At 43.7% G+C, this 18,048-nt stretch overlaps 1 protein-coding gene across 5 annotated transcripts in view; it reads right to left on the bottom strand.

The window, feature by feature from the left end:
* Positions 1–18,048, bottom strand: part of LOC138268194 (zinc finger protein 271-like) — an 82,590-nt gene that overhangs the window by 39,165 nt on the left and 25,377 nt on the right. Inside the window, exon 2 of one of the 5 annotated variants that reach the window (XM_069217618.1) lies at positions 11,694–11,817. The exons of 3 other annotated variants lie outside the window; for them this stretch is intronic. In XM_069217618.1, coding sequence (XP_069073719.1) covers positions 11,694–11,712 — 19 coding nt within the window. In that variant the 5' untranslated portion in view covers positions 11,713–11,817. Of the gene's footprint in view, positions 1–11,614; positions 11,818–18,048 lie in introns of those variants that run through there. One more of the 5 variants, XM_069217620.1, reaches the window with a different exon arrangement.

The raw sequence follows: 18,048 nt of genomic DNA, 5'->3' as shown, positions 1-18,048 counted from the left end.
GATGGTGATGCGAAGACGGTCAGCAATGCAGCCCTGGAGCAGCGGAAGAGATCCTGAGTGATGCCAGTCAACTTCCCACGCTGGATGAAAAATTACAGTCGGTCTGTGGTGTGGGAAAACCACCAACAAGCCTTGGCAAAGGTAAATGTCACGAATGAAGAAAAGTGCAGCTGCTGGGGACCAGCAAGGTCCAGGGGGACTAAACCCACGGAAGGGAGTCCCGGGTCACCCTCAGAGACCAGGAGAGTCAGAAGAAGAGGAGGCAGCCCCCACAGATGACCCACAGGCAGCAAGCACAGGAGTCGCAGTGAGGCCCATGCAGCACACCTAGAAAGGAGTTGCACGTCGCAGGAGAATCACAGAGGGCTGTGCATCGCAGGAAAGAGTGCTGGGTGGTGGGGCTACAGGGAGCCTGAAGATCCCTTGGAGGTGATGTCAACAAGCCTTAGTAGCTGCAAGAGATGCGGTGCATGGGAGTACTTCCTGCATGGAGAGGCAGGGCCTTACCGTCTCCCAAGTTGGAAATCTGGTAGAGACGACCGTGGGGACCACTCCAGACCACCACCCATGATGCAGGATCCACACAGCTCTGGAGGAGAGGAGATCAACGCAGCCAGTTGTCGTTGCAGTTGGTGCCTGCAGATGAAGGGGAATGACTGCTTCACTCCAAGGGAGATTCCTTCTTGCTTGTTGGGGCAGGCTGAAGACTTGCAGCCCTCAGAGGATGCACAGCCAGGGAAATGTTACAGTTGTTGTTCGGAGCTGGAGAAACAATGTTGCAGAGCAGAGTCTTCGCTGTAGGTGCAGATTGTAGTTTCCTGTGGAGTCCAGTTGCGGTTCCAGTGGGCAGAAATCGAAGTAAACATTTCTGATGAATCCTGCTTGAGTCTTGCACGTCGAATCTGAGGACCCACCCAAGAGGGAGACCCTAAATAGCCCTGGAAAGGGGCTTGGTCACCTAGCCAGATGACTACCTATCAGGAGGGGGCTCTGATATCACCTGCCTGACCAGGCCACTCAGATGCTCCCAGAGGCCTCTGCCCACCTTGGATTAAAGATGGCTGAATCAAGTGGCCACCTGGAGGAGCTCTGGGCACCACCCCTGGGGTGGTGATGGACAGGGGAATAGTCACTCCCCTTTCCATTGTCCACTTTTGTGCCAGAACAGGGACTGGAGGTCCCTGAACCAGTGCAGACTGGTAGGATGAGCGTTTTAAATAAATGTTGTAAGCTCTAAATGCACTACTGACAGTGGTTCCCCTAAAAAATGTGTACACATATTTGTAAAGTTTAAAAATATGAGGCAACGTATAATGCTCCCAGAATACTCTTTGATTAAATGCACATATTTGCATAAGCTTTTAAGCAAGATTGAGGATTTTTTGCTTTCAAAATAAAATGTTGACAAAAAAATGCAACTAGGAAAAAAAACTTAGCTAAACTACTGTGAAATTATAGGCACCATTTCTTTGAAGCATTATTTAATAAAATGTGTTGATGCATGCTAGTATTTTTAAAAGAATATTCATAATGGAACGTCAGTGTAACTAGTTCAACAAGTTTATGGAAAACATGAATATAAACAAGCACTGGCAAAGCCAATAACTCTGATACTGGTGGTCAGTTTTTTGGTTTTGTAAATGTGTGTCTTGTTTGTTCATGGCTTTTGTAAACTTTTATTGTTGTGGGAGCTGCTGGGCCCTCACCATTGTGACAAGTATTAGCAAAAATATTTTTGGGTCGCCAGAAGCACACATTGACACAGAAGTTACCGACACAAAACAAAACTTCTTTGTGCGCCGATATGCTCTTTGTGAAAGAGCAGATTGTGATCATTGTAATGTAATGTGACAAGGAATAGTCTAGCACAGAAGTTGTCACACGTGAGGGTCTTTGCATTAGTTCATTAATTCACAAGTATTTACAGTAGTAGACCGGGAACTCGTACTCTTTGAAAGTATTTGTGAACTTTTTAGCATTTTAGCACAAGCAAATATGCAGATGTAGGTTTGCTCATGAGAAAATCTGTTGAACGTTTACAAGTTCACTTTCCCTTTAACCACTTTTCTCCCAACCCTGGGAGAAGTTTTTCTACTGACCCATGTCAAGGAGTACATTTCTAACCTTTCTCAGTGTCGGTAAATTATTAGAGAAGAGCTGGGGAATACCTTAAAACATGCAAGTTAGAAGGTTTGCACAGTCTCAAAAGAACATTCAGACTCTGGAACTCTTGCTTACCACTACCTCCAGCCCCAATATGAAGATCTGCAGAGAGGCTGCAAAACAAGGAAACTGCTAGTATTCATGCCCTACTATAGTATCAGCCTAGGCCTAATCAGAGAGGCTATTATCAGAGCTCTTATATAATGAAATTGCTTCCATAATTTGTCCCCGTACTAGATGGCACCAAAGAGAGAAGCAGTATTTTTTTTACAGGACAAGTAGATTTATGAATCAACCTGTCCCATGGACAAGTAGATATTTTATTAAATGATACAACCCTGATGATTGTAGTTGGGTTTTGGGTGTAACGTACTTTGTATCTCAATAAACAAGCATTTGCAATGCATACAATCTCGCGCATGCTCGACTTAGAACTATTCGCGTTGTAAATTCCCAACTGGACTTTTCTTGCCACATAAGTTGAAAATGAAAAGTAAAAGGGTTGACATAAGCAAGCCAATCCAAAGCACCACTTCTGCCATGAGAGCAAAGGAGAGACACAAAAGGAAAAAGAAGTTCGCTCACAGCCAAACGTATCGGCAAAAGTGCAATTATCCATGTAACAGGGTCGATGGCCAAGGCGGTAACAACACTGCCCCAAAGAGGGACAAACGTAAAGCATCTACCAATGATGACAAAGATTTTTGAAAGGCAAGCCCATGAACGAGTGACAGTGATGGTCATGCGGTGGCCATGGTTAAAAGCTCACAGATAGATTACAGCACGTCAGAGCGCTTTCATGCTCAACCTAAAAATGCTTTTGTTATTACATCTCTTTATAATGTTCTCTTTTATAACATTTCAAATATGTTTCTTTTCATAAAGACAATTTCATTGTTTGAAAGCAGGCATGGAAACGTGATGTGCCAAACAATTAAAAAACAGGATGCTTTATTTGATGTCTTATCCATTTTAAACACACCTACCAGCTGCTTTAATGATTTCATACAACTACTGCTTCTCAATGCATTAGAAAAAGATAAATATTTAGGCATTTAACATCTGCACTGTGTCAGTTGAAATAGCACACCTTTATTTCTAAATGTGTAAGAAAAGAAAGATTTGTTCTACATAGAAGTAAGGGGGTACAATCACAACTGACACGTTGCACAATGGTAAATGTCTAAAATATGTATTTTTCCTACTGGAAGTCTCCTTGCGAATGCATTGAGACACAGTAGATGTATAAAATCAATACACCAGCTGGCAGTTATTTTTACAAGGAGTAAAAGAAAAGATAAGTCTTTCCATTTCAAATTGTTTGGAACACCACATTTCCAGGTCTGCTTTCAAACAATCAAATGGTCTTTATACAAATGAATGTAATTGAAATGTTACGAAAAAGAGCATCATAGAGAGAGAAAATAACTAAAGCATTTTTTATTAAGAGACAAAGTACGTTACACCCAAAACCCAAGTAGGAACATATATATATATATATATATATATATATATATATATATATATATATATATATATATATATATATACACACTGTGTATATAAAGAAACAAAATGTCATGCACTTTCTATTGATAAATCGTGGTATTCAAAATTAAGAAGTAATTAAAAAGGCAACTGATAAGAATCAAACCTGAGTTGTGTGAGCTACGTAACAGTTACATGCAAACTCTTTGTAATGTTACAATGTGCTCTACATGCAGACACCAAAGAGGCTTGATATTGAAAGTAATCCAGATTAAAAATTCCTGAGAGGGAGGTCGAAGTCTGTATGCAGTCTAACAGTTACACAACTCCCTTTGTAGCTACAAAAATGTGCTCTATATGCAGACACCAAATATGCTTAATATTCTAACTAATCCAAATAAGAAAGTCAGCGAGTGTGAGCGAGAAATAAAATTGAAGTCCGTACACAAGAAGAAAAAACCCCACAAAAGATGTGTTTAAAAAAAAGCAGAGTTGCAGTCACCAAAGAAGCTGAATGATAAAAAGTATCAAAATACATTTTTTATAAAGAATCAAAATAGTGAAAACAATGCAGCTGTACAAGTAACATGCAGTCAACATACGAGCTTCAAGACAAAGTAAAAAGGATATCCATGAAAAGTGGATGAAAAATTAAAAAGGATGGTGTTCTTGGTCCAGACTCCACCAAAAAGAAAAACACACAAAAGGAATTCAGAATCCAACAGGAAATGAGACGCTACACCCAATAAAAAGCTAGGAAAACAGAGTGACAAGCAGACCAGCAAACAGTAAAGTAGGGGCGGGCAGTAAGTCCCTTTTCACTTTTTTTTTTTATTACAAGGAATTTCACAAGAGCTATGCAGGCGAAATTTAATCACAAGCACAGTGCAAGCAAAACCTTAAAAAGGCAGTCAAAGATGAAACGACGGTGATAGCAAAAACCAAATACTACTTAATATAGGCACAACTGAATTACAAAACATGCAATAAAAAGAAATTACCCAACTGTTGCTTGAATGTGAACTTAAATTGAAAAGACAAAAGACAAGAGGTGTTTGGCAAAGCAGGAACAGTTCATTTGATTAAACATTACTGCTGGGAGAACAGTTACAGAACCAGGGTCTGAGGACTGTCTCAGGGTACAATTGTTCTGAGCTCTGTTTTATACATTTCTCTGAGTACTATAAAACAATTACAACATTCCTTTTAGGGTAAAGAATGTGCACACTATTGTCTTGGAGTCATAAATAAAGGTCCTGATAACAAATGCAGGTGGGCCTCAACCCTGCATGGACACAATGTGGGCCAGTCGATAACGTGTCCAGATGTCCAGCCAGAGGGGCGCATGATTTGCAATGTGTTACTGTACTTGCTGTGTTCTGATTGGCTGGGTGTTCCTAATTACACATGGCATCTGAATTTATGGTGTTTGGGAATGCCTGCACATCTTTGGCCATGTGCGCTTAATTAGGACCAATCTCCTGGACCATTGTGGTTTTGCTGGGCTATCTGTGGGACTGCTCCTGAGATTGCTGTTTGTGTGTTTGTTTTCTGGCTATGTGCTGCCCCTTGTGACCTGTCAGTCAGTAAACTCAGGCCTAGGTCTCAGAGCCTGAATGACCAGGTACTTTGGAGTTGGGCTTGATGGAGAGTTCATGACGGGTGAATTTGCTAATAGAAATGTGATTTCCTTGTTATATGTGGACGTATCATTGTATACATTGACATCAACTTTTTCAATACTAACATTCACCCCTCTAGTTGAATTTTAAACTACACCATCTAACCCATACTAATACCAGTCACATTATTGTGGACATGTTCTTCCATTTTGCTATTACTTCCCTAGTTACTTGCATTCCATCCAATTTGAGGACTGCATTTTTACAGCAGGAAGCCCCCACTTGCAGGAAACCACACAAAGACAATAATATTATGAAAACAAGCAACAATTACGTACACAGACTGATTAGCCACTGGGGTAGCTATGAGAAAAGGTTTGTGAACCACTCCTGCCATGGGGCACCTCCTTCTTCATGCATGTCTTTTTGTAATCGGTGCACTGCTTGGATGTCAAGAGTCAGAGTCCCATTGTCTATGTTATTGCCTGGTATGAACGTGCAGCAGAACGCACCGATCTTTGTACACACCCCACCCTCAATTGTGGTCATCAACTCCAACACATATCGATGTTGCACCACCACGAGGCGGATGGCTCACAGTTCTTCCTTGATTGCAATAAGGCTGAGCTCAGTGCTGTTCATCATCTTGAGTATTTCCTACGTAGTTATTTGTAACCAGAGGACGTTTGCTTATATCTGCACGGTGAAGGGTAAGGACTCTCCCGCTGATACCTGTGCGTCAGAGAACAGTCTGAATTCTTCTGGGATGTCCTTGTACTGAGCCGAGCCAAAATAATCAGCAGTACTTTTTCTCTTGAGCCGGATGCAACAGAGTTGTTTTCTTTCATAGTGGGTGTTGGTACACCTCTGACAGATTTTCTACGGGAAAAACCAGGGTGGTGTGTATGGTGGAGAGAGAGCAGAGGCCACGCGACCCGGGGACGAGCTGGGTGTAGGCAAACTCGCCACATTGCCTGGAAGTGTCCATCAGGGTGGAGGTGCCCATTGCATGTCTAGAATTTGCAGGATTGTGCCACAGTTTTTATTCGTACCCAGCCGAAGTGTTCCTTTGCCTCTGAAACATAAAAAATACAGTGTGAGACGCCATACAATTAGGGGTTGCCCTTTCCCTTCTATCCATGTATAACTATCTATCTCTGTATGCCAGATTTCCTGATATGTAGTATCTATGCTGTTATTCAACCCTCCCTCATCCAGACTCATTTCCCTTCGTATCATCAAGGTGGAAGGCCCTACACTGAAACTCCATGTCTGGGCTCTACTTGTTGTTAATGAGGACAGCCCCAGGTACACTAAGGGCCACCCTGGGACCACAGATGGAAGTGGGAGCGGACATGTTTGTGCATTGGTTTGGTGGTTTTTTCTACCTCAAAGAATCGCTTTTGTGGAAAGTCTTTGGGCCAAATAGTATCCTCCCCTATGGTGCCCCTCCTGCGCATCCTATCTAGCTCAGTTTGGATTTTGCTAAGCTCAGTGAGAAGGTACAGTGCTGTAGGATTGGTCTTGTATCGGGGTCAGAATCACCACTACTCTATGCAGTTCTACTTTTCTCGGTTGTATCTTGGCCCCAATCCTACATAAGTATAGGTGGAGAAGGCATTTAGCTTTTTAGGGGCTACCCGTTGGGACAAGTAAAGACTGTCTGCGTTTACTGCATGTGGTATCAACGAACAGATTGTAACATGATCTGATTGATGTAATGGAAACCACAGCAGTCATGTGCTGATACCATGTGTTGTATAAAAGGGCTCTGTGTAGTGCATGTGGAATGCTAGTGTTAGGTACGGTGTAACTGTAGGTGACATGGGAGAGGTCTCTACGCAAGAGCAGTGACAATTTCTGAATGGACTCCTCTTGACTAGGCCGTTCTTTAGAAATTGACAGATGCGGCAGTACCCATAATAAACAGAGGGTACATAAATGTACAAAAACACATACCTTAGAGAAAATTGTGGGTCCTGAGATGAATCCAAGAGAGATGTCTGTAGTCTTCTGGTGATGGGAGTTTCTTAGTAACAGTTTGAAAAAAGTTCTCTGAGCAGTACATAGTTTTGGATCCTGTTGGGAGTATTGATGTGGAAAGTTTTTGGGGCAGTTTGTAGCTCTTGATCCTGTTTGGATGATTGCTGTGGCTGCTGAAAAAGTGATGGTCCGCTGTAAAAGGTGGTGCTTGGCAGATCGATTGCAGACTTGTTGGGTAAGAGCTAGGTTTGGTTTGTTATTTAAAAAAACATTGCATTCTTGCATGCATCATCGCCAATTATTTCTTTATTGGCTCCTGTGCTTTTCTTTGGGGTGGCCCCACTTGGGGTACCTGTTTTGAAAAACTGGTTATTGTTCATGGACATATTAATTTTATGGGTTGTTGGACCTTCCCCCTCTCCGTGCCGGACTAGGTGTACAGCAGTAAAGCAATTCTTAAAGGGGTAATCTCTTGAGCATGTGGGTAATTTCAGTTTTTAACTAGTGCTCTGTGGGTGCCGCTAGCCCTCCAGTATCCTAGTGTGTGCATGGGATGTCATTGGTGCAAGCAGTGTCTTTTGACCTATACATGCACAGGTCAATGTATAAAGGGAAGGTGTGTCACAACTGAAATGTTGTTTGGTGATTGCAACGTGCCCTGAGGTCAGGTGTATACCCCTCTATTCCTGGCATGTGGTGTGCAAAGCGACTCTCCCTAGTGGTGGCAGGTGTCTTGACTACACCTTTTTTATGGAGGCTTCTTCTGGGCTAGCTTTGGGCTTCTTTTCATTAGACGTTGAGTGCTTCTCTAGATCCTCATTTGATCTGTTATTTCAAATGTCGTGAGCTGGAGTGGGTGGGCGGGTTTGTTCTGTTGCCCCCATGTGCCTCTAATATTGTGGTGTCCGAGATTGGGATTATTGTTCCCTCCAAATGGGGTGTAGTGAGTATGGTCTTGCCTTATATGCTAGCCCTGATATGGCGGTGAGCATTTTTCTGCGTTCTATTCTGCGTGGAGCTTTGATGGATCTTTTCAGACTCTTTCCCCAGCACCCACTTCTCCCTCGGGCCACATTTTTCCCAGGATATTTGGACCTGCAGTTTCCAGCTGTTACTTAGAAAACTTTGAGAGAAGGGAGGAGGCAAAAATATTGCTGCATGGAGAGTCTGGTGAAAGGCCAAGAACTCGGAGTTTGCCCAAATGATGGGAATGGACTGGGACGGCTGGATGTTATGGCTCAGCGACCTCTGTTTTTTTATATACCTTCAGCTGACATCTGTCAGTCATGTGACCAATTCTGTGGCAATAGTGGCATTCTATAAGGTCTGGCTGCTGCTAACCTCCCTGGTTTCTGTCATAGCTAGGTTGAAACCCTCTGGTGTTTTTGCAGTGGACCTCCCTTCAGAACTGGTGAGAGGGTGATCTTTTTCAATTTGTGTTGGACCAACTTATGCGGTGGCTCTCTGGGCTTGCTCCTATCTTTCCCTGTGCTTTTCTTGTTTCTTTTTGTGACAGTGTAATATGTGAGCTTGTATCTCCCGCCAGGGCTTGGTGTCTAGCCCTACTACACTGTCCATCTGTTTGTATTTCACTGGGCAGCCCCTTTGTGAGGATATTGTAAAAGAATGCGAGCTAGGGACCCACATTGTCCATAGCTGTCCTGTCTCTTGTTCCCATTGTTCTCTCATCCTGTCCAAAAAATCGTTTATGGTCTCCCCAGGTTTCATTGTTTCTGCCATTAACCTTCCTACATCTGTGCAGTAAGGGAACATTTCCCTCAGGGCCGTCCATATTGTGTGCTTGTGCGAATTGAATGTGGCACTGGCATGCTCGGTGTTTGTCAGCATGACTGCTAAGATGCGGGCTCGGGTGAACACTGTGTTAGTTTGTTCATCAATAAGACTACTTAGCAGACTTTTGACGTCGCCTATCGCTAGGTTTATTCTCACTGTTTTCCTCTCAAAGCATGAGATCCATTTTACCGCCCCATCCAACAACGGTGGCAACTTGGTCCTTAGCACTTCTTTATCCATCTGAGCCCATGGCACATAGAGGGTCCCTGATGTGCCCTTCTGCAATAGCAGGCATATGTAGGATTTGGGTAGCTCTACTGGGTTTTTCCCAACCTAACATTCACATCTTCTTAGACAATCCTGCAAGTAGGGGACGTTCCACTTGGGATCTCCCCCTCCATGCTGGATGCAGTTTTTTGCAACAGCTATGTCCTCTGGTTCGAAGGATCGCTCCTCTGGCCAGGATCTATCATACTGGTCACTTTCCGCGGTCCAGAGGGCTAGCAGGTGACAAAATGGTCCCGTAAAGATCTCGCCTTCCTCTCAGGCCACTATCTCTCTTGGAATTAATTTGTCATGTCCTATGCTTTCAGGAGAAGCAGCAGACATCTTTGTTTCTGCTCTCCTCATGCACACACAAAGGTGCCATCTTGTTTCTCCTGCGTCTAAGATGAGTTTGCACCAGGCTACCTTGGTCGTTTATTTCCTGGTCAGCCCCTCTCCTATGTTGATGGTCTGGTAAGGATCAGACCCCAGCCAAAAGTCTCTCCTCTAATTCTACCTCTGACTCTTCCTCAAACAGGGCTCTATACCAGTTCTGTACCTACCCCTGCTCTCCTCCTGTGGAGGGTGCGCTGCTCTACTTTCTCGTTGTGCTTCCAGGGTGCAAGCTTTCTCTCCTCTTTAGTTCATGCCTTTCCACCTAGATTACCTCCTTCTTTCTGAGCTATACACTTTTGTTTTGGGGCAGCAAGCAACGGACGGAGGGGTCGAATATCAGGATAACCTAGCGCTGGTTTATGGTGACTGTCATGACTAGATCCAACTGTTTGTTCATCGGTAGGAGCACTTTCAGCTCCCTCGACCAGCGTATTGGTATAACCCAATGAGGGGATAGTGGGCATCAGGGAGAGGCACCTGCATTTCTGCATTATGCAGGGGAAGTGCAGACGTCCTGCTTGCTGATTGCAGGAAAGGATTATCAATCTAGGCCTCCTCGAAGATGGCCCATAATTTTAGTAGTGCTTCTCTTGTCCTTCTTTTACCCTACATATTTGGTCTGTATGTGTGTCCTCATGTGTTCTATTATGTTAGTGTCAAATGATCCTTCTTTTGGCCAGGAAAACACATGTCCCTTAGTGTGTGTGTACAATTTGTGGCAAAACGTGTTAAGTTTTTTAGCCTGTGTGGGGAACCTGGTTGCATGTGCTTTAATGGTATTTCAATGATAATCTTGGGCAGTGTTTTTTTAGGGGACAGATACACTTCTAGCATTTCTGGTTTTAGGGGATCTTAAGTTGAATTCTTTTGAGGTGAAATACATACAAGTTGTTGCTAGTTCTAGCTACTTACTATGAGCTCAGCGTTATTTACAGATGCATTAACATGAACATTTCACAAACACAAATAACAAAACATATTAAGGGTCACAACCTAGAAGAAAGTGCAATTGTTAATTCAAACTCCATGAAATTTGGCATCAAAATAGCAAACTTACTTTGGTACCAAATAGCAACTTGGGAGAATTAGCAATGCCTTCACATCAAGTCATTGACAAAATACAATACTCAAGACAAAACACGGTTGCATTAATTTACCAGTGCCACAATATCAAAGAGACATCATTTCCAACTGGAACAAAGACAAATTGACAAAACACAAAAAAAAAGTGATGACTTTGTCAAAAATACCTTAGGCCGCTCCTAGTGCATACTATCCTGTGACCAGGGGAAGCTCTGCGCAGTACACTGGACTAAGTGAGCCCCATAGTCTTGTCAATATCGGCTAGAGGATAACTCGACAACCATAGGCCCTTCTTGACCAAACACAAACTACACTTAATCTCCTGGAACCCAATCTTTTTCTTCTATAATGTCTGAATCACACCCTGTATCACACCCAGGGGTCCAAGCGAACAACACCACTCGCATCTTTCAGATGCCAACAGTGTTAAGAAACTGGTAGCACTCAGAAACCCTTTCAGACTAAAAATAGGATTGAGGTGAGCACCCTACACAACACTCAGGGCCTATGCGTACCATCTGTGTCACGCCCAGCGGTCCAACCAGTGAGGCCTCAGTCCTATAGTACACCCAGGGCCAGGGCGGTCCAAGAAGTAGACACCTCGCAAAATTGAGATGCAAGCCCTATATCAAACCAAGGGCCTAGGCGTACCATCTGAGTCATACCCAGGTGACAAGCAGCAAACAATATTTAAACAATTCAAACAACATTCACCTTCCCTAGTGTGCTGACAATCAAAAAAGGTGACTTCCGGGGGTACGCTTCTTTGTAGTTTGCCGTACGCCAAATGCTGGGACTAAGGGTCTGATGTAGTCTCTTACCTTTTTGACGGTGGCTTCAGGACTGACCTCTGCCCTGCAGATTCAGCAGAACTTCCAATCAATTGCAGAGTCTGCTCACCTTTCCTTGTTGTGCACATGTGAGTCCGTCCGGGCAGAGTCCCCTTCCTTTGTTCAGAGTCGGATCTGAGGAACCAATCGGCTTCTATCCGGTTCACCAAAATGTTGCTTGGATGTGAATTTACCTTGAAAAAACGAAAGACAAGATGGATTTGGCAAAGCAGAAACAGTTTGTTTAATTAAATATTATGGCAGCGAGAACAGATACAGAACCGGGGTCTGAGGAGTGTCTCAACGTACAATTCCTCTGAGCGGTGTTTTATACATTTCTCTGAGTACCATAAAACAATTTACAGCATTCCTTTTAGGGTAAAGAATGTGAGCAGTTGTCTTGGAATCATAAAATGCGGCCCAGTAAATAACGTGTTCAGCATCCAGCTTAAAGATCGAGTGATTGTGGTGTGTTACTGTGCTCCAATTGGCTGAGTGTTCCTAACTACATGTGACATCTGACTTTATGGTGTTTGGGAATCCACTGACCCTCTGGCTATGTATGCTTAATTGGGGCAAATCTCCTGGACTACTGTGGTGTTGCAGGCATATCTGTGGGACCGATCTTGAGTTTCCCGTTCGCGCATTTGTTTGGTGGCTATGTGCTCCCCGACCTGTCAATCAGTAACCTCAGGCCTAGGTCTAAGAGCCTGTCTGACCGCGTACTTTGGAATCGGGGTTGATGGAGAGTTTGTGAACGGTGAATTCGCTAACAGAGACGTGATTTTGTTGTTACACGTGGACTTTTGGACACATCGACATCGACTTTTTCAATATTAACACAACTAAAGAACTCCAAAGTTAATTGAAATACCAAGAGCTTCCGGATAAGAAAGAGCTCAAATTGACAAATTAAAATATTGATTTTTCTTTTACCTAGCCCCTAAAATCCGCAAAAACGAATCTATCAATAGGAAAGCCTATGATATCAAGCAAGGGATCCCTAATTGAACTTCTCAGATTACACAGACATGTTTTTGAATCCACTGGGGGAAACACTTCCATTCTCTGTCAGCGACAAAAGCTACAATTTATAGTTAGTTTAGAAGTAAGAATGTGTGTACTACTATAAGACATTATGATGGTTTTGAAATAATAGCCTCCCTTCTTGAAAAAGGTATCAGCATATTACATGGTTCAGTCAATACTAAACTGCAGATTACATGCTTTACACTTAACGAAAATGCATTTAGATTCAGCCAAATATCATATGTTCAGAAACAAGCAGCAGCAGTGGCTGCCATTTTCATTCCCTCCTATGCGAACGTGTTCATGGGTCTGAAGGAAGTGAGCATGATGCGAAGAACTGAATCATCTACTCAGACATCATACATTTTAAGGTTGCTACAAAATTGATATTTATATAATTTGGCAAGGAACAGAGTGTGAACTGAAGAGTTATGCTGACACTCTAAAAAAACAAAGATCTCAATTTGAAATTTGTCGTGGAGTGATGTTAAGAACATTTGGATAAAGAAAAGGCTGAAAAGAGCACATTGATGAGAAAATCCTAAAAGAAAACCCCAAATCTACTGCTACACTCTAAAAGTAAACATCCAAAAAGCCAAATTCATTATTTACCCTATGTCAAAATGCTTAGTCTGCCACAAAACTGCAAAAATGATGCTCTATTCCAAGACCAGCAGAAAGAACCCAATGAATGACTCTTGCAATAAAGGTGTCCCAAACAAAACTTACAGTGATCTGCAACAAAATAAGATACATTGGACCAAACTGTGCTCTGCAAGTGCACTGAACTAGCTTGTTAGTACATTCTAAAAGGATCATGTAAAAGAAAACATTTCACATAAGAACAGTAAACAAAGATATATCAAATTTATAAACGAAGTCAGCTTCAGCTTCTAGAAAAAAGAAAGACGTGGCATGAACCAAAATGGCACCCAAAAGTTAGCCATTTAAAAATCCAGGCCTAAGCTAGCTATGGTTAATCTAAACGTGAATAACACACAGTAAATGCAATTGTGTGAGTACATATTAATTTCCATATAAACACAAACATCTAATTATTTAGAGATTGTCTTCAAATCCCTGCTTCTGGTGACTCTGGGTAGTCACCACACTTTACACTCAAATTTATCTTTAAAATTCCTTTTTACATAACAGTTGTTGACTTTGACAGCTTGGGCCTTTGATTCCTCTAGATCATTTGTTGTGTCTTACAGGCTGCTCTGCAACTTGTCCAACTCCACTTCTGCTTGTTTCCTTTTCTTCCCCTTCGATTCAGGCAGTTGCTTTTCTCCATTGCATCTGGACCCCCCGCCTTGCAGTAATCATTTTTATCTCCCTCACAAAAATAAATAGGCATGTGACACAAATTATAAGGATTGGTATTATTGTCAATGGCTTACCTACTTTCCACAGCAATATTACTAAGGCACTGCACAATCTCAGAAATTCCCTTTTCTTTTGCTTCGCAGGCATCTGTCTGATCACTATCCTTCAATTCTCTAGAAACACTAGTCATGTTAGTCGCAAATGTGTTAATCTCTTTACTTGTGTCTGGTATGCAAGTATAGCAATGCTGGACACATAGCATGTGAAAGACTCCACCCTCTTTCTCTAGTAAGATATGTAAAGCAAGCCTTTTCTGCAAAATCATTGCCCTTCTTTCCATAAGTTCATTGTTAATATTAGTTAAAATACCAGCAGTATTAGTAGTGAGTCAATCTACTGAAGTAGACATCTTTCTGAAATTCAAATTGTTCATAACTATAGCCAAGGAAGGAATCATAGCACTAAAAATATTGCCTACTATTTGTGAAGCACAACATACAGATCCCTCATTAGTCACTGTCCCGTTATCATCTACTTCATCTACATTATACACTATAGCAAACACTCAAACTAAATAGCAACTGCCAATCCAGTTTACTCGACGTTAAAAGTAAGCATTCTTCCCACACACATGAGAAACTCCAAGAATAACAGTATACTTCCCTGGAAATATTCGGTCAGCCACTACTCTTATCTTAGTACACATTCACTCTAGCCCCCTACCAGAGTGTTCTTAACCTATTCCTTTCGTCTCATAAAACAAAATGTTTCCCTGAGACAGAGATGCCAAATTTAACTTTGGATATATTCCTGCTTCCTTCATCTCTTCCTCCTCCTTCTCACAACCCTCCTATTCTCCTCTCCTTGACCTCCTCTCATTCTCTTCATTTTTCATCCAAATCTTCCAGAAAATATTCCTCGGGCCTAGTCAATTTACACGTAGCCCTAGCTTTAAGAAATGTAGTGTGACAGAACTTAAATAATGACCCATGTTTTCCACAGGTTTGGTGTTAGACCTGACATCCTTGGTGCTGTATTCCCCCAGACATTTTGGCTTTACCTATATTTTTGTTGAATTAGCTTTGTTGGGACTAGGACTGGGTGCACTTTACCTATGCTAACTAGAGGCAAAGTGCTTATGCTTTCTCCCTAAAATACAGTAAAACTGCCCTACATCTAATTGGCACTTTTAATTTGCTTATAAGGCCCAAGTAAATAATACTAAATCTATCCAGGGCCTGTACATTAGCGGGCTGCAGCACTCGTCATGCCACCTACTTAAGGAGCTTTTAAAACATGTCTCAAGCCTGCCACTGCAGCCTGTGGGGCAGTTTCAAACTACAATTTCCACCTAGAAAAATACATATTTTGCCAGGCCTACATTTTTATTTTTAATACTTCTAAGTCACTCTTTGAAATGGCCCCTTCTCAAGGTCAACCCCAAACCTTTTGCCTTCCTTCCCCACTTTTTCTGACCTTGTTTTTGCTGGCTTTAGGATTATGTGCACTTTACCACTGCTAACCAGTGCTGAATTGCTTGTGCTCTCCCTTAAAACGCAGTAATATTAGTTCATCCCCATTCTGCATATTTCATTTACTTATAAGTCCCTAGTAAAGTGGTATTGTGTGGCCTATAAATTAAATGCTACTAGTGGCCCTGCAGCACTTATTGTGCTGCCCAGTTAAGTCACCCTTAACTGTGTCTCAGGCCTGCCACTGCAGAGCTTGTATGTGCAGTTTTACACTGCTGCATCAACCTGGCAAAAAAAAAACTTTTGCCAGGCCTAAACCTTTCTTTTTTTAACATGTCACCTTAGGTAGGCTCTGGTTAACCCACAGCCCAGGGTGAAATGTGTTTCAAATGTAGGAAATGTACTTTTAAGTTTTCACATGCTCTGGTAATGAAAAACTCCCAAAGATGCTTTTCACTATTACAAGGTCCATCCCTCCAATAAGAGGGATTACCTTATTACATTTTATTGTTGTGATTCACAATCTGAAAGGAACAGACTATTAAAGTCTGGTGTCTCTGGAATCACAATGCAAAATCACAACTTATGGTAAGGTTGGATTTTAAACTGCAATTCTGAAAATGCCACTTTTAGAAAGTTCTTACTTTAGCCATTTGGTGCCTGCTGCCTGCCTCTGCTCACGTGTCTGGGGTGGAGTAGCATCTTGGCTTTGTGTAGTCCTCCTAGACAGCCACACACAATGGGAGCTTAGATGTGACCTGTTGTGCCTTGATGGGCCACCCTGGGCAGAATGTGAAGGAGGAGCTGGGCATTGCCTCACTTCCACCTGAATAGGTCGGGTCCTGTCCCCACACAAAGGGCTGCATAACCTCCTATAGCGAGTCTGGTGCCGTAGCAGAAAAGACAGGATCTCTGTGAACTTCAAAGGCCTGTCTTGATGTCTCCTGCACTTCAAAGGCTAACCTGGGTATAAGTACTGGACCTCTGAAGCCCCAACTTCAGTACACGTCTCGACCTGTGACGACTCTCCTGGAAAGAACTGCTGTGCTGCTGAAGGACTGCCACTTTGCTGGACTAATGCTTTGCTGACTCCTGCCTTGCTGTGCTGTTCTGCTGCCCTCTTGCATGGGTGAGAAGGACTGGACCTGCAATGCTAGAAACCCAGAGTGACTCTAAGGACTAGCAGGCTGGCCTCCTCATTTGAAGTCTCGGGATCAGAAAAGACTTCCAAGCACCCTCCTTCTGCATATAGACTCTGCCTTTCGTGAGTCTGTCCTGCTAAGTCATGTCACCCGAGGCTTGGAGCCTTGGAAGTGGGCCTAAGGGGCTCTGCTCTAGCAGAACCAACATCTTCTACTGCGAGAGCAGAACTGCTGCATCACCAGTGTTGCATGGTGCAGAACCGACGTGTGGATTGGAACCAACGCAGCAGCTTCACCTATCTGCTGCACCCCCGCATCCTGGGACCGATGCATCGCTCTGGAACTGCTGCTGTGCAATGCTTTTCCCGGCACAAAGTCCTTCCCTCCCAGGTGACGGCAGCCTCCGCTACAATACATCAAGACTTAGCCTCGCTGCATCTTGGGAACCAACACATTGCCTCTGCAATGTGAGAAGAACCGGCGCATCGCCTCTGCTGTGTGAGTTGAACCGATGCATCACCTCGACTCCCTGAGTAAGACCAACGCATCATTTCCCCGAACCCATGCAACGCTTTGAAGTTTTGGATCAAGGTACTATTGTTCCAATGCACCAATGCAGTTAGCCTGAACTCTTGACTTTGTCCAGGCTCAGCGTGCCCAGATGACCCGTTTAAACGCTTTGCACTTCTTAGTGCTATTTTTTATCTAAAACCTTCAAAAAATCAATATCTCCAGTTCTACTTATTGGATTTTTGTATTAATATTGTTTCATCAAAAAGAGAATCAAAATACGGATTAAAGTACTCAAAGTAATAAAGTGCTCTCAGGGGGTGTGGCTAAGATGTGGCGTGAACCGACGCGTTGCTGAGTTCTCCGTCACCCAGGCCCGAAAACACAGCATAGCGGGCCAGAGACTCCCTCCCTGGCCGCCCCCAGGCGCATCAGAGCACTATCACAGAGGGGGGTGCCAGGAGGGAGCAACACAGCTCAGGGGCACGGCCAGCAGAGGAGCTGATTCCAGCCGGGCTGGTGAGGAGGCCCGGGAAGCGCCGGCTAGCGAGGGCCTGGTCCTGGGCGTGCCCGGGTGGAGCATCGACGGGCGGAAGGGGGCACCGGGGTGCCCAGACGGAGAAGTGAGGGGGCACGGGCCCTGCAGCGCCAGTGTGAGGTGAGCGGGCCCTGAACCGGGACACACGAACAGCGGCACGGATCAGGCCGAAAGGGGAGAGGGATGTGGTGGCCTGATCTGGGACTGGCGGTTACAACGCAGGGCACCAGCCCCAGCCCCGAGCCATACCAGCTAGGAAGGAGACCCTGAGCAAGGGCCACCGGGGAACCCCGCTGCAGACAGGCGCCACAGGCGGAGGGGCGCGGTGCGGGCCGGGGCGCGCCCCTCCTGAGCATACTTTTTGGCCGCATGCGGGGTGACCCGGAGTACGGCACGGCGCAGAGCAGC

Source organism: Pleurodeles waltl, chromosome 12 (assembly GCF_031143425.1).
Source record: "Pleurodeles waltl isolate 20211129_DDA chromosome 12, aPleWal1.hap1.20221129, whole genome shotgun sequence".
In the NCBI taxonomy this organism is placed as follows: Eukaryota; Metazoa; Chordata; class Amphibia; order Caudata; family Salamandridae; genus Pleurodeles; species Pleurodeles waltl.
This window is presented reverse-complemented; position numbering and strand designations above follow the sequence as displayed.